The 15,450-nt window shown below is 41.6% G+C and overlaps 1 protein-coding gene across 2 annotated transcripts; it reads right to left on the reverse strand.

Annotated features, from left to right (window-relative positions):
• Nucleotides 1–381: 381 nt before the first annotated feature.
• tfg (trafficking from ER to golgi regulator) lies at nucleotides 382–14,963 on the reverse strand. 2 transcript variants are annotated; one of them, XM_005935093.3, is made up of 8 exons: nucleotides 14,788–14,963; nucleotides 12,480–12,693; nucleotides 12,252–12,335; nucleotides 7,884–8,030; nucleotides 6,932–7,099; nucleotides 6,670–6,816; nucleotides 1,700–1,777; nucleotides 382–1,578 (listed from the first exon to the last, which is right to left on the reverse strand). In XM_005935093.3, the coding sequence occupies exons 2-8, from the start codon at nucleotides 12,661–12,663 to the stop codon at nucleotides 1,187–1,189; spliced, it is 1,200 nt and encodes a 399-aa protein (XP_005935155.1). In that variant the 5' UTR covers nucleotides 12,664–12,693; nucleotides 14,788–14,963; the 3' UTR covers nucleotides 382–1,186. The 2 variants fall into 2 exon arrangements, with proteins under 2 accessions (XP_005935155.1, XP_005935154.1); XM_005935092.3 differs by having other exon boundaries at nucleotides 1,685–1,777; nucleotides 14,788–14,959.
• Between the last annotated feature and the right edge of the window lie 487 nt (nucleotides 14,964–15,450).

The raw sequence follows: 15,450 nt of genomic DNA on the forward strand, positions 1-15,450 counted from the left end.
TGGCATCATTGCTGTAACAGAGGCAGACACAAAACCCTAACACTGTGCTATCAATAACTGGGGATCATTTACAGTGGACAAAGACATCTAGAAAGCAATCTGTCTGGCACGCACCAGGTGGTGAGAAATATTACACACCCTTGTCTAAATGTTATTAGCTCGGTGCGCTCAGTCACTCGCTGAGACAGTTTGACATGAAAGGCTAACCACATCCCACATGCAGGAAAATGAAATGGGAATACCAGCATTACCACAGGTTTCCAGATCCGGGCAGGGGAGAAGAATAAGAGATGAGCCAAACTTAACAGAGACATGAACTCATAAAAACCTCAGAGAGTCAGTGTGTTGAAGAAAACACTGCAAGACATCACAGACTCCAAATGGGTCTCAATCATTTATTAGGTCAGAGAAATAAATGTTACAGTTTATACATAAACAACTAATCTCACTGAAGGAGCAATTTGATTTGATATTAGTAAAAACCAGTGATAAGAGAAAGAAAGGAATAGCTAGCTTTACTGGAGGTGATATTAGAAGCTAAACAAAAAAAAAAAAAAGTCCTCTTAATGACACAGGGATCTATACCTCCCATAGGCCATCACTTAGCTAGTGCTCCCCACCATCACTGACACATCATTAATACCGACACGGTGGTGAAATTGATCAAAAAGAATAAAATAAAACATGACTAAGGGGTAACTTTTCATCGAGATAGTGTTTTATGAACGCATCTATGCTGAGGAAATTCAAGACAAAGGCTTTTGCTGTAAATGCAGCCTGAATGCTGATCTTTCTCTCGAAATGAAGAGTTACCATGGAAAGGACAAACAGTTTGTGCAACGGCCTGTTTTGGTTTTCCATGTGTGCATACAGACTGGTTACATTTTTTACCATGGCAGACACAAGAGGGCTGAGCAGACGACGGAACTGGAGGGAAAAGACGGGAAAAATAACACGAGGAGCATACACCGGGGCCAGAACAGAGTGGTGTGTTGGAGCGACAGCGTACAAACACTAACCATCAGACTCGGGATGGGGGTGCTTTTTTAAATTTGGATTTGATAATTGTACAAGGGTAGGGGAAGAGGGAAGGTGCAGGGCAGTAAACCAGATTTCTGCACCCACTTCAAACAGTTGGAGCCACATACAGGATGATGATGGGATCAGTAACATCTGCCATCTTATTTTACCGGTACCCAGGTCCCGGTTGAGTGTAGCCCTGGCCATAAGGGGGGCGGTTTCGGGCATAAGGGTTGGCAGCTCCAGGTGGAGGGGTGACAGTGTTGCCTGGAGGCGGGGTATATCCTGGGCGGGGCTGGAACCCTGAGCCGGGCTGGGAGTTGGGCGGCATGGTGTAGTTAGCAGGTTGGGAGGCCTGGGAGGTGTAGTTTTGTGGTGGGAATGCTCCTGGTGGGTACTGCTGGGTGCCCTGAGGTGGATGGGTCTGCTGCTGCTGCCCACCCTGGAATCCTGCTGCTGGCGCTGCACCAGGAGCTGGAGCCTGCGAGGAGGGAGGAGCATAGTTCTGGAACTGCTGCTGCGGCTGTGGAGGGGCTCCGGGCTGAGGGTTGTATCCAGCTGCGAGAGGGGAGAGAGAATCCTTAATTCTCTCCAGACATAAAAGAAATCGGCTACACAGAACAGCAGCTACCCGTTTATCTGCTAGCATCACTTTTAATCTTACCAGGGTACTGCATACCGTACTGCTGCTGAGGTGGGGCACCTGGCTGCTGAGGAGGGTATCCACCTGGAGCTTGGTATTGCTGGTACACTTGACCTGAAAAGGTGGGGATGATCATGATCAGTGCCAAAGAATTTAATTTTGTCCAACAGCAATATGACCACTGCCTATTGGATTTGTATCCTCATCACCAGCAAGCGTGGAGAAAATATTGGACTAAAGAGTGATGTTTAACCTTTATACTACGAACACTGCAAGCTGGCTTTCAAATCAGCTTCGTGGTTTTTTAAGAGCATCTTTTCAACAGCTAATTTTGGTGTAATAGTGTAATTCTAACCACCATTATCACCAGGCTACCTCCACAGACATTTGGGAGGATTAAAGATGACGATAGACCTCAGATAATTGGATGCAGTTACAACAGCTCGAAAGCCCCTTGGTTGCATCTACACTTGGCTTTTTTTTTGTTTTTGAGAGCCAATATTATCTGATCCACCCCAGACACACGTGGGACTATCTTCACGGAAACACCTGTGCATTGGGATAGAATAACACACAACTCCTTTAATGAAAACAGCTGGAACCACTTTGATAGAAGTATCTGTTGTTAATCTCCCACAGAGACTGCTCTGTGGCACATTACAGTAAAATCTGTCTTCGAGCGAGAGAGAAAGATGCACGTGCAGGAGCAGGCATAAAATAAATAAATAAATGAATGAATAACACTGCAGGCTTGGAGACATAACCCTGGATTTTTTGCAAGAAAGAAGACACGTCTGTGTTTGCAGACAGTGACTTCATGGGTTTGCACCGCCTACGGACAAATGAGGAGAATGATCAAGTCTAAAGGTCCAATCATCCCAATACTTTACTTTAAATAGTAATTCTTACGAGGCCTTTAAACCTGGAGCATCGTCATGCTACACTTTTTAATACAGTCAGTAATCAGGAGTATATCTTTCATGACAGGGAAAGGTCTTTTTGTTATTGCTACTTTCATTTGCTCATTACATTTTCCATCGAATGCCTTAGAGTTCAGCAAATGTGCAAAAACTTGGCGAACAACTGTTCTCTCCCTTAACAAGGCCTAAATACTACTCCCAAATCTTTGGCCTGGCAAATAAGTAGGGTGACGACGCATGAAAAGCACAGCGAGAGAAGGCATAATGAAAGAGGGCTGGGTTCACTGGATTATTAAGTGCTGGTAAAAACTGGTGCTTATTTTCCACAGTTCTTAGAGAATCTACACCAAAGGAAAGCTCAAAGGAGATTTTAAGCACCTATCAGATTGTTCTGTTCTGTACTGTCTGCATTCAAAAGTAAATCCATATATAACGACATGCTCCAGGCGAATTACTCCACAAAAAACACATTCCATACAGCACAAAGTAATGTCTGCTGGAATATGCAGCCTGAAAACTTTGGACTGGTTTGGGAGACACCTGACAGCTAAATGCTTAGAAAGACTAACTCTTTGATGTCTCTGTATAAACACCTCAGTGGTGTGGCAACCATGTGTTATCTTCTTACATGAATATTACATGTGTGGCGAGTCACGTGTGTGAAATTGGCTTCTCCTGTTCTCCTCGCCTGTAATCCATCATCAGAGTTATGCAACAGAGATGGAAAGATGCACGGCTGTCTGACCTCTCCAAGAGGTCAACCATCAGGGGTGAAAGATGTGATAGGTAGGCTGAAGAATTACTTTCACTTTGGCTGCAGGCCTGCTGACCTCTCCACTTGTCTTTAGGAGGAATAATGAGGTCCTATTTTTAAATAAACATTTCACATCGAACCCACATCTGCCCATCTGATTAAGAGTCTCGTGTAACTGTTCTGAGTCACTGTTACATGCGCACGTGTTTACAGTTTCTTTCTTTCTTGCAAAGATGTAAAAGATTTTTGCCAAGTGTCCATCAAAGGATAGCGTAAAATCTTTACCATCTGCTTATGGATCTTGTTAGCAGAATTCTTATGGTAACAAGTAACGTAGGTTTGCATTAAAAGTGAGCTTGAGGCTACTTTTAAAAAAGGCCACACATGCTCAGTTGGCATCTAGTCTCACAGATCACCGTTTTACAAACTCTTGTGCATTGACAGGCTGCTCTGATTTGCCTTGAGGCTTTTATACTAGTCTGCAACCGAGGACAGGAATAACGTGAGGGAAAGGGTTGACCGAAGGAAAAGAAGATGCCAGCCTGCTGCATGCAGGGCATAAAGACAGGGTTTGGAAGATCATTTCTGCAGCTGTTAAGAAGTTATTCTTTACTGATCTGTGGGAGTTTTCTACCTGCACAGCAAAGTTGGAGTGAAGCATGGTTAAAGTTTGCTCAATATCGTGTGACGTGTTGAATGAATCTCTTATAACTACCTACATCCAGCATATAGCTACACAACATCTAAAACTTTTTTGTTTGATGCACCCACACATTAGGCCTTCAGTGACACAACAATACACTAAAGCCCCCTCCTTGCGTTTGCTTTGGTTAATAGCAGATTACTCATAGTATGTATGGAAGATTCTGACTTTAAAATGTTTGAACCAAACTAGAAACGGAGAACGACTTCAAAGGAAAAGTCATGGCTTGTTCTGAAACCAACACCTTTCGTTTACTTTGAACAACTGAGTGTCTTCTCTCCATGCTACTGGTGACCACAGCTACATATTGGCGACCAAAGCACTTGACTCCTCTCTTAATCTTCCTTTGACAAAAGGACAAAAAAAAAAAAAAAATCCTGATCTTTCTGTTTGGTCTTCTGAATAAAACAGTGTGCTGCTGCTGCTGGCTAACCATCCCCACTCTTTCTCTTTTGGACCAGCTAAACTCTTATTATGCCCTCTGGATAGGTTCTGGTGCTCTAACCAGGCCAAACCGCAAACCACCAGCTAAATGGAAGTCATACAACTCGTGTGCTGATCTTCAGCGTAGCAGGTGTGGTCAGGAGTCTGTGGAGTGACTGCTCAGAGTGAAAGTTACAGCTCTCACAGGGTGCAACATGAGGCTATTTCGTTGCTCCACTGGCCTGGACATCCAGCTGAGCCAAACCACAAGCTAAAAAACAACCCAGCACATTCACAGCAATAAGTGAAACGATACAAAATGCTTCACCTCTGTGGCTGCACCTGTCTGGCTGCCTTTTATAACAAAAAACAGGCCAGAAAGTGTTAAGTGAAAAGTTTGAATATGGAGTGAGAATGAGAACAAGACAGATTGGCATGTAAGACCAAATCCCCCTGAGAGCTTGATGCTAGAATCTAGTTCTGTTAACAAAATACTCCCCCCCCCCAGATGATTCAGAGTTAAAGACTGCACCGCAGAGAGAGCTACGATAAGGCGCGCTGAAAGATGAATATTAATTACATGGGGATGCTCATGATTACACTGTGTTTAAAATTAAACTAAATGTTAATTAGTCATTATAAAAAATATGCTATTTCAACTGCAGAATGGGTCTGATTGCCAAAAAAAACAAGGTCAGAGTAAATGCAATAATCAGTAATATGGGAAATGGAAAAAATGTATTATATGTCAATGTGAGGCACAGTACAGTCAACCTATGCAATGAAATCAGTGGGGCTCATTCACTAATGTGAGTGCAAAAAAAGATATAATGGTGTTATAGGCCCTATATTGCTTGTATAGGGCAAACAATAGTGATGCCCTATACAAGGCGTGCTTTCATTCTTGCTCAAGATCAGCTACATATGCATTACATGTGTGTAATCCAGCTCCAGCCCAGCCCTGAAATAGATAAGTGGTTAGGAGCTTCAGGCTGCAATAACTGGGCTAGTGAATGCTCCATCACCTGAGACAGTTAAAGCGCTTTTATCAAAGTACGCCTTTAAACTGATCCATGATCACAAATGTGCACCAAGTGTCAAGAAAGTTTGTGGTTTCCATTTAGCCTGAACTGGTGACATGTAGGCAAAACCGTTGCTTATTAGAAGATGTTTAAAGAAAACAGCACATTAAAGGCTTTTCTTGGCTAAATATATTTCTTTTTTTATGTGCCTGTTTTTTGGTTTGTGTTGGAAAACTGTTAAATATGACAGAAATTAAATTACTTGTCATTTGTGCCTGCAGTGTACGTTGCTCCACTGTTAGATGTTATTGTAATCACCCACACTGCAGGGCCTCTGACACTCTGTGCTCTGAGGCAATTTTTGCTTTGTACAAAGAAATTTGTGAAAGGAAAAGACTGATGAATTCCACATTTGTGTGTGAAACGCTCCTACACGCCATTTAAAGACAAATTTGTGCACACACACACACACTGTGAATGAGGCCCAGTGTGCTCTTTTAAATTCAATCATATTTCTCTCCATTTGATCTGTTCTGATCTAAACAATCTTCCTCAATTCCAGAAATTTCCACTAGCTCTGGTCTACTGTGTTTCTCTGGCAGGATGAAAGCTAAAAGCTTAGTGAGCTACAATGGCAGCAGTAACAGCTGGTGCATCCTTCCTACTCTACATCTTTACTTATTGGTAGATTACACACACATAACTCAAATCAGTGAAGGTAGACTGAAAAATAGTTCAACAACACAAACTGGGATTGGGAGTACTTGTATTTAAACAAAGCAGTTAAAACACAATGTACATAATAAACTGACAACTGTGTGCATTTCCTTTAGCTTGGAAAACCTGCTATATCCTTTCTTCAGTTTCATTTTTTAGTCAGAACTACTCTTTGGAAAAGAAATACTCCTGGATGAGCTTTTGTCAACATATTAGCTCAGCAGGCAGTCGCATTTTTGTAAGGCTACTTTGGTGGCAAATTTGGAAAAACATTCTGTTTAACAGCACCACTGTAAAAAGTAATTGCTTAATCTGCCACACTGCAGAGGCCTTTGACACCCCTGTGCTTATAAAGACATTATGTAACTGTGCTTACTTTTTTGGAGGACACATATCTCTGTCAAAGGATCTGTATGCTTTTTTTATTTGTGTATTTTCTACAGTAAGTGCGTGTGCACACATCTCACCATCCATGCCCGCTGGGGGTCCCTGCTGCACTCCAGCATATGGAGCCTGTGGCTGAGGGGGCACTCCTGGTTGAGGCGCTGCAGATGAGGAAGAAGCAATGCTGTCAGGGGTTCCTGAACGCTCCTCTGCTGCAACTGCTGGGGGAGCTGTACAAACGGCACACAAATACAGACGATCAGAAGACACGCAGATGCCTGATATAGAAACTAGACAATTAAATAAATTCAATTTTCAAAGATAGCATTTGCACTTTGGCTCTACCTGGGGCCTGGTCCTCGCTCAGGCCAAAAGAGGAGATGACATTCTTGTTGACCTCATCCTGGTTTTTTAATGGATCAAAGGCCGACATACTGGCTGCACTGACTGGAGTGGCCTGTTTCACTGTGGGGTCAGCTGTCACAACTTTTCCTTCACGCCCATCCACTGATTCTGGAAAGGGAAGAGGAAATGTGATGCTAAGACAACATTTTAGCTTGTTAAGATGCCATGGAGACAAAAGTGTAATAAAACGAATAAGGGTCTGGGTGTTTCTGACAAACTGCAAGTTTTCCAGATTACCCTTTTATATTTAACTCAGTTGATCCTTAAAGGCCCAAAACTATATGAGCATATTTGTTAAGAAGTAATGAGAAATATTTTAAAAACTTTTAATGTTGCAGCTTACAATATCAAAGCTTTGGTCGCAGCTATGATTAGTCAGAGAGACCTTGTTTTTGCTCAACATGTGCGCATATGTGGGCGCGATTGACCACACTCGGGCTGGACTGATCTAGCATGTAACAAATTTAGAGTCAAACTGCAGACAAATATTTGTTTAAAAAAAATAATAAAAAAAGTGTTCAATTAATCCAACAGTTACTGACTCCAGTAAACCGTCTCAGTTTGGTGCCAATGTCTTTGCGGGATACAGCTCTTATAACTCCAACTACAATACTGTGGACTATGAACCACTTTTATTAGTTAAGGAGGTCACGCAGTCCACATTACCAAGATTATAGTGAGTCCCAGAGATCTAAAAGTAGAAACTATAACAAAAAGAATCACAGAACCACCCGGTTGTAGAGTTGCTAACGACCCAGTGAGTTGTTCATAATATGAATTCGTGTACATGTTTAATTGTTTTTTCTATGACTACACTATACTGCATTTGGCAATAGGCTTATATTATATAACAAGCTTATATATAGTCTATTGTGTGAGTGAGTGTGCTTACCACTATCTGGGGCTGTAGCAGCCAGACCAGGCTCTGTCGGGGGCTCCAGGGTATCAAGGAGGTTGTTGACTTTATTCCTGAGCTCAATGAGCTCCCTGCGCAGGTACTTTACCTGACTGGACTCCAAAGGCCGCGGCTGACCATTAACTGCAGATAATAAGATGAAGAAATCAGAAAACGATAATTTATTTTGGTAATAAAGCAGATTAAAATCTTCTCCATCCGCGCTCCTGTTGAGCACTTTTAAACTACAAAACTCCCACCGATTTTGTTAACTACTGAAACTGCATCTTATTCATTGTGATATCTTACTGTCTAGAACCCCTTGGTCATATAAATCATGGTTTGGATGATAATCGAGAGTAGAATATCTGGGTCAGAGTGGACTCTAATGCAGCAGAATTGGCTCACACTCTCAGAAACACCAAAGTTCCTCCAGACTTATTAATAAAACTGTTTATAAGGATTGACGCCTGACAATAAACTCATGTGGTGAACTTCACATTATGCACTGGACGGAAAATCACAATGGAAATAAATAATTAAAAAATGCCTGGCAGCTAAGAGGCCAGTCAAAATAGCTCAACACATAATGGTAAATTTAAAACTATCTGACTTCTGCACTCCAGTTGTTTGGAAGCCAATAAGGTATCTGCATGTTATGAGTGATGATCTGTTGGCTCCATAATCTAAATACCTGGGATTACTGGGATCATCTATCACATGGTTACTTCCACAAAGCCATTCACAACGGCTGCTGAGCTGAGCAGGAATCGCTGTCACCCCACCCTGACAGCAAAGCATTTAACTAAGAATAGAGCCGGGTTGTTGGCAATAAACTGAAACCTGCTAATCTGTAGGAAACATGTGACAAACCTCTTCAAAATAGTCAACTCTATATGCCCTGTACCACATCTTCTCACTGACCAAAGAGTGAAATTTCCACTGCAAAAGGAATGAACTGGACGTCGCTCCACATTCCTCTCTCACACAAGTTTCTCTGTCTGACTGAATAATGCTGAACAGAGACGGATGGGCTCATGAGGCACTGTGCTGAGACGCAGGCCGTCATGCGATTCCAGCTCCTCTCCCTGCCTCTGAATATCAACACATGTTGGACGGTGTAATTTCCACGTGAGGTCAAGACATGCGATTACGAGCCAGGGCTCTGTTTTGATTTGTAGGAACTTAAACAACTTTTTTTTGAGAAGAAAAAAACCCCTTTCTGCTTCCAGCCTAATAATAGAGGCTACAGTAGGAGTGACTGAGAGCAGAGCACAGGAAACAACATCATGTTGTTAATACAGTTTAGACAGTAGAGAATGTGTGCTGATGCACTTCTAATGTTGTGAAAGAGGTTTTTAATGACAGATTTGATGCTGGTTTGCTATGGTTACGAGTCACACTTTTTCGCTGCTGTAAACACCCCAAAGTTTGACTTAAAGTAAGCTTAAGGTGGTACCCAATCATAACTATTCCAACATGTTCATGGGATATTTAACACACTTCAGTTCACGTCGCTACTGAAAACTTACTGACTTTTCATTGCCCTGGAGCAACTTTTTCACAAAAAGTACTTATCGCAAAAACATATAGACAGTACTGCTACACAGTCCACTCAGATGAGACATGCCTTCCTGTCTACAATTCAGTGAGCAAGCACGCAGTTGACACTGAAGCACAATCAGGTGCTCCAAGCTTCAAATATTTGTTGGTTGTTACGGTCCAATCTCCAGAGCCCAAAAACAGTATTGGTATGCTGTTTCTAAACTGACAAAACTCCAACACTATTTAGTTACAGCCAGGAAAGACAATCCTCTAAAACACAAGCCAAACACTGGACACAGTGTTGTGTTAACAGAATAACAAAACATCTGTACTGTAAAAATGCCTCCCCAAAAAGTTTGATTAGTGAAAGAATCAACTTAAAATTTCACAGGCTCAGAATATTCCTTCTCTTACCGCATAGCATTAATACACAGCTTTGCTGTGACTGAAAGAAAAATAAATCTGAAAATGTGGCATATCTGAGCATATACATTTCAGTCAGCAAGGATTATCAATACACTTCAGTATAAGCAAAAGTGTACCTTTTTTCCTTAGACATAAGAATAATTAACTGATGGCCTATTTTAAAAAATGCATTTTTATTTGTAGTGTTTCATTATGGATTTAAAAACATTTTTTTTCCATGCATTCATCGATTTCTACTACTAATCTGAGTTAACGGTCTATGGCTACGTTCACACTGCAGGTCTTAATGCTCAATTCCGATTTTTTGATCAAATCCGATTTTTTTGTCTGCTTGTTCACACTACAAATAAAATGCGACAGCAAACGCGCTCTAGTGTGAATGCTCAAAGCGGCCCGCATGCGCAAAAGAAGACGTCACACACAACGCGCTCTGTTTAGACCCAGAGCAAACTATATTGTTTGACTGATGGCCCTTAATATAAAGACTTCGGACTTCACGTTTCCCAATTTTTGCTTTAAGTTATTTTGTTATTTACATAATAATGTAAATAACCTAATAATGATCCTTATTGCTGTTTTAGAGGAGCGGTGCTTCAAAGGATAGCTGCAGATTCCTGTCAGAATCTGCAGATTATACAGTACAAATAAAATGTTCACATTGTCTTCCCAACAGTTTCACTAACATCTACACTGGATGGCCAGGAAGCGTTCGCGATGTCTTCTCGGGCGCTTCTCTGGCGCTGATAATTGGCTTCAGTCTTGTGTCGGTGACGTAAAAGGCGGATTTAATGCGACTTGACCGTTCAAACAGCAGTCGCTTTCTAAAACATCGGATATGTATCGGATTCAGTACCACATACGAAAGTGACCCAGATCGGATTTGAAAATATTGGATTTGCGCCGTTCACACTGTCATAGCATGATCGGATATGGGTCGCATAGGGTCAAAAAAATCGGATTTGATGTGCTTTCGCCTGCAGTGTGAACGTAGCCTAAGACCTCTCTATCCAGTTCTCCAAGGGGGCACTGTGGTGTTCTCAAGCAAAGCAAGGGCCATCATCTCTTCAGCATGTCCTAGGATCTTCTACCAGTTGGGGATGCTGGAAACACCTCAGAGGCATCCTAAAAAGAGACTGAGCCCCTCACCCCACCACTAAGGGAGGGAACCCATTTTGAACACTTCTATCTGCAGTCTCATCCTTTCAATCACTATCCAAAGCAAGTGGCAATAGGGGTGGGAATATAGACTGACTATTACGATTGTAAAATATTAAATATTACAAATAAAATGTATAATTTAAATCTTAAGCCTCCTATTAACCACAAACCTGTAAACAATGAGGCTAAAACGTGTACGGCAAAAGCATGGTCGACACAGCCAGGCTTTCTTAAACCGAAAACTCTGATCCTTCTGCTTCAGAGAGGAATAACAGCTAAATCATACTCTGAGCTTGATGTTTGGGAAAAAAATAGTTAGGAAAATTACAATGCATACAGCTGATTTGAAATTTAGAACTCTGAACATAACCTGCTTAAGGTTATGTGTTCAGCATATTTACTATAGTGATATATTATAGCAAAATAGCCAAGGGCCCTGTGATAGGCTGGCTACATGTCCAGGGTGAGCCCTGCCTGTTGCCTGCTTGTAGCACTGCACTGAAAAAGGGATGGATGGATGGATGTAGCCAAGTTAAAACAAAAAGAGAAAAGAAAGAATAAACTCACAAACAAAACAAACTCGCCTAAGCCCATTAATCTCAATGTTGAGTACACCTCTTTGATCAAAGTCCACTTTTTTACCATTTCACTTATCTTAATCATACTTTGGGAAAACTAACATACTAAGTCCCAAAAAAATCCCAGAAATTTCATCACAATATTTTTACTACTGACAGCAACAAGGCCCGAATAACATGTTAGGGTGAGGCATATTGGCTGGTCAGGTAACTGATTATTCAACGAGTTACACCTGCTGAGCTACTGAATGACTGTGGAATTATCTGGGCGGGGCAATGGTTTAGCCCAACAGGTTGAGGTGGCGACCCATAAGCTACAAGGTCTTTGCAGAGGCTCTGGTTCGAACCTGCTCCAAGCTATTTTCTGTCAAGAATAACTGGTACAAAATACACACATCTACTACCTGTCATAGTTTTGTTTGTTAAATCAGTGCTAAGAAACAGCGATTCCAAAACAAATTAGTCAGAAGGGAGTGTAGATCATTTTCATTTGGACAGTAACGAGCTGAGGTTTACTGTGTGGAAAAATAAGCTAGACTGCCCTCCAGTGACTGGCTGCTGTAACAGCTGAAGTAAGAGACTAAACATCTACAGCCTTGAATTCGTCAAGGCAAAAACACGCATATAGTCCATAAGAAGAAATGTGTTAATTTCTTACCAAACAAAGTCAGTTTGAGTATTCTACTACACTGGATGGCGAATGAGAGGTCAGAGCTGTCAAAAATGGTAATGAGGTCATCATCTGTAAACAGGAAATGGGGACAAAAGATGATTAACTGCACAGCAAATTGTCACTTTCAAAGAAAATATGCTGAGATTACCATCATGAAGTACACTTGTCACCAGAGGATGAGGCCTCACAGGCCTTTTCTGTGTCCTGACTCACCTTCATCCTTGTATTTGATAGTGACCTCGTCGTTACTCTGCAGCTTTCCCCTGAAGACACGCTGCATCATGAGCACCAGCTCATCATAGGTAATGTCTTCATTATGGATGGGAATGCGTCGGATGTCGTCACCCAACTGGGCTTTGATGATCAGCTTCCCGCTCAGGTCCAGCTGGCCGTTCATGGTGCCGTCTGACCTCTTCTGCTCCCAGCACTTGACAAAGGTAGAAGAGAGGTGTTCACACTTTCAGTGCAGCCCTGAACTCTTCTAGGCATTACCCAACAGGGAGTGACACACAATCACACTGAACACTGGCCACTCTTTAACCTTCCAGCTCCTTAGTACAAAGTAGGGTTGTATAATTACTCAAATTTGATTTGCAATTACGATTTATTCTACAGTTTTTAGTGATTATCAAAGGCTAATTCAGATAAAATAATTATTGCGCCACATTATATTTTTATTTCCTTTTAACCCTCTTAAATCATTCTCTGCTGGGAAACTATCCAGAAACTTCCCAAACTGCATGTGTAAACAGAGCTGGCGTGAAAAGCAAAACATATCACACACCAAGGCAGTTTATTTGCATTTATTTTTATAATCTCTTCTCTGCAGGGTTCAAATGGAAATTTATTGAAAATGCAAGGATAGCAGGAGCAGGCTAAAAACAGTAACATGGAAAAATGTGTCATAACATTTTTTTTTTTAAACTGTGTGAACATAAGAGCGCAAAAACTACTTAGGAGGTATGCATACTGCAGTGCCAGGGCACCACTAGTCAGCAAAATGGCATTCACAGCAACATGTATGTCTAGCTTATAGAACAGAATATATAATTATTAGTTAAGCCCTTTTTAAAACTAGGTCAGAATAAGTAGGTCAACAGTATAGCGCTTTTTCAAGTCACAACCAGTCATCCACCCATTCACACACTGGTGATGGCCACAGCCACCCTGGGGCGTACTGACAGAGGCTGCCAGACACCGGGCCCTTTGATCACCACCAGTAGGCAACGGGTGAAGTGTCTTGCCCAAGGACTCGAACCGGCAACCTTCCGATTACAAAGCGAACTCCCAACTCTTGAGCCACGATCGAGCCATAACAGCTGCTGTGAGAACAGTCCTATGATTACATTAATATGCCGAAATTAACAGCTTGTCTTCACTGTCTTAATGTTGACTGAGGCCTGTTTGAAATTACACACAGAACAGGAGCGCTCCTCCCTTGACTTAAATGTCAACCATGTCACTCCAGAGTCTAAGGGTCAAACATCTTCATGTGAGGTGGCACCGGCTATAGAATAACAGACCTCCTTGTAGACTTTGACCCAAAATATCATCTCTTCTGATAGGAGAAAAAAGCTTTCAAAGCCATTTGGCGAATCATATAAATGATTACAAAGTAATCGCAAATTAAAACCCATTTTACTCATATCATACCGGTAAAACAGATATTTCTTTGGGGGGAGGGGGTATGTAATAAGAGGCCTGCACTCATTAAACAAGGTGGGGTTTACACACTGTGTTAAGTTAACGTAAACCTCATCGTTCGTGTACAGTCACGAGTTGGATTAACTCTGACGTTATCTCCTGATGTTGTAAGCTCAGCAATATACTCTTTCTGTCCGGGCCAGATGAGTAATTGGCTGGATGCTAGGGATTGGGTGGTAGCTAACGTTTAGCGTACAGTAACATTTAATGAGTACGACTGGGGGAAAAAATTAAACCGAAACGGAGTCTATCAAGTTAATTTCTAGAGCTCTGGAAACAAATCTTAAAATATCACAGAAGCGAAAGTAAAACTTTTATATAACGGCAAAAGTCGCAGTTATCTATCAGTGGCCCATCAACAAACAGGACTGACTGCTAACGCTTATTAGGCCGTTTCACCACTGCCATTGCAGTGTTTACTGTATACGTTACGTACACTTAAAAAAATGAATGATCTGTTTAATTTCCTGATGTATATCTGAAAAAGCTGGAATAATAACACTTAGCTTTTCCTATATGACAATGAGTCGTCAACAAGCCGTTTCCTGTGTAACTTATAACAGCTCTACCTATAATAGAGCTAGGTAAGAAGGTATAAACTGATAATTTCCCTACTTCACCTTACATAGACTCGATCAGATCATTAATTGACGAATCTTTTGTTAAACAACTCCCTCTGTATCAGTCTCGACACCTGTTTGGACGAGCTAGCGTAGCGTTAGCTCCCTGCGTAGCTAGCTAGCACCACAACAGTCCGTAATAGCATAGAAACTGCTTTGTAGTTAAATTATAACATAACTCGAAGTAATGTTTTTACCTGAACCAGACGACTTGACCACGATGTATTTCACGGGTTTCCCCAAACCGTGAAAATCTAATCTATTAGCTAGCCTAGCTAGACCCGGGCAGCAGCATCAGGAAGTGTCCTCCAGACTGTCAACGTCAACCAGTACGTGGCATTCAGTGTGCGCAGCCGCAGACCGACTGGAACAAAGTGCGTTGAGAGCCTTCACAGAATTTCAGCCATCACCTTGAGCAGCGTTTATTTATTTACCTTTTGAACACCGGATAGCTAAGCACGCACAGAGTCTGCAGTAAAGCGAAGCTGGTGTTCTCGTGCTGCAACAGAATATCTTAAAAACAGCAGTGCATGCAGATACTGTGAACGCGCCCATTACAAAAACCAAACAAGAAAATATCTTAAGAGGTAGACTTAACATACTGAACAAATAAACACATGGCAAAGCATATTGTTTAATAGTTTGTAAGTGTGTGTGTGTATGAATAATTGCTTCAATACTGTAAGTATGAACATTACATTTTCTTTAAATCATAGGAAGACTTTTTTTTGAGAGAGACACCAACATTATTCTTTTTTTCTTTGATTGGAGAAGGGCTGAAGTCACAGTGACTGGACTCCATTTTTATCGCTGGTGCTTTGGATCCCAATCCCAACCTAACTGTGTGTGCAAGAAATCAA

Source organism: Haplochromis burtoni, unplaced genomic scaffold (genome assembly GCF_018398535.1).
Source record: "Haplochromis burtoni strain Fernald_Lab_line unplaced genomic scaffold, NCSU_Asbu1 Contig_75, whole genome shotgun sequence".
NCBI classification, from domain to species: domain Eukaryota; kingdom Metazoa; phylum Chordata; class Actinopteri; order Cichliformes; family Cichlidae; genus Haplochromis; species Haplochromis burtoni.

Bases quoted from the DNA above. Each gene is read 5' to 3' on its own strand.
- tfg (XM_005935092.3), bottom strand. From the start codon at position 12,663: ATGAACGGCCAGCTGGACCTGAGCGGGAAGCTGATCATCAAAGCCCAG. The intron at 6,817-6,931 runs GTAGAGCCAAAG...CCGTTTGTACAG, and splicing joins GAGCGAGGACCAGGCCCCAG to CTCCCCCAGCAGTTGCAGCA. The intron at 1,579-1,684 runs GTAAGATTAAAA...CCCCTCTCGCAG, and splicing joins GTACGGTATGCAGTACCCTG to CTGGATACAACCCTCAGCCC.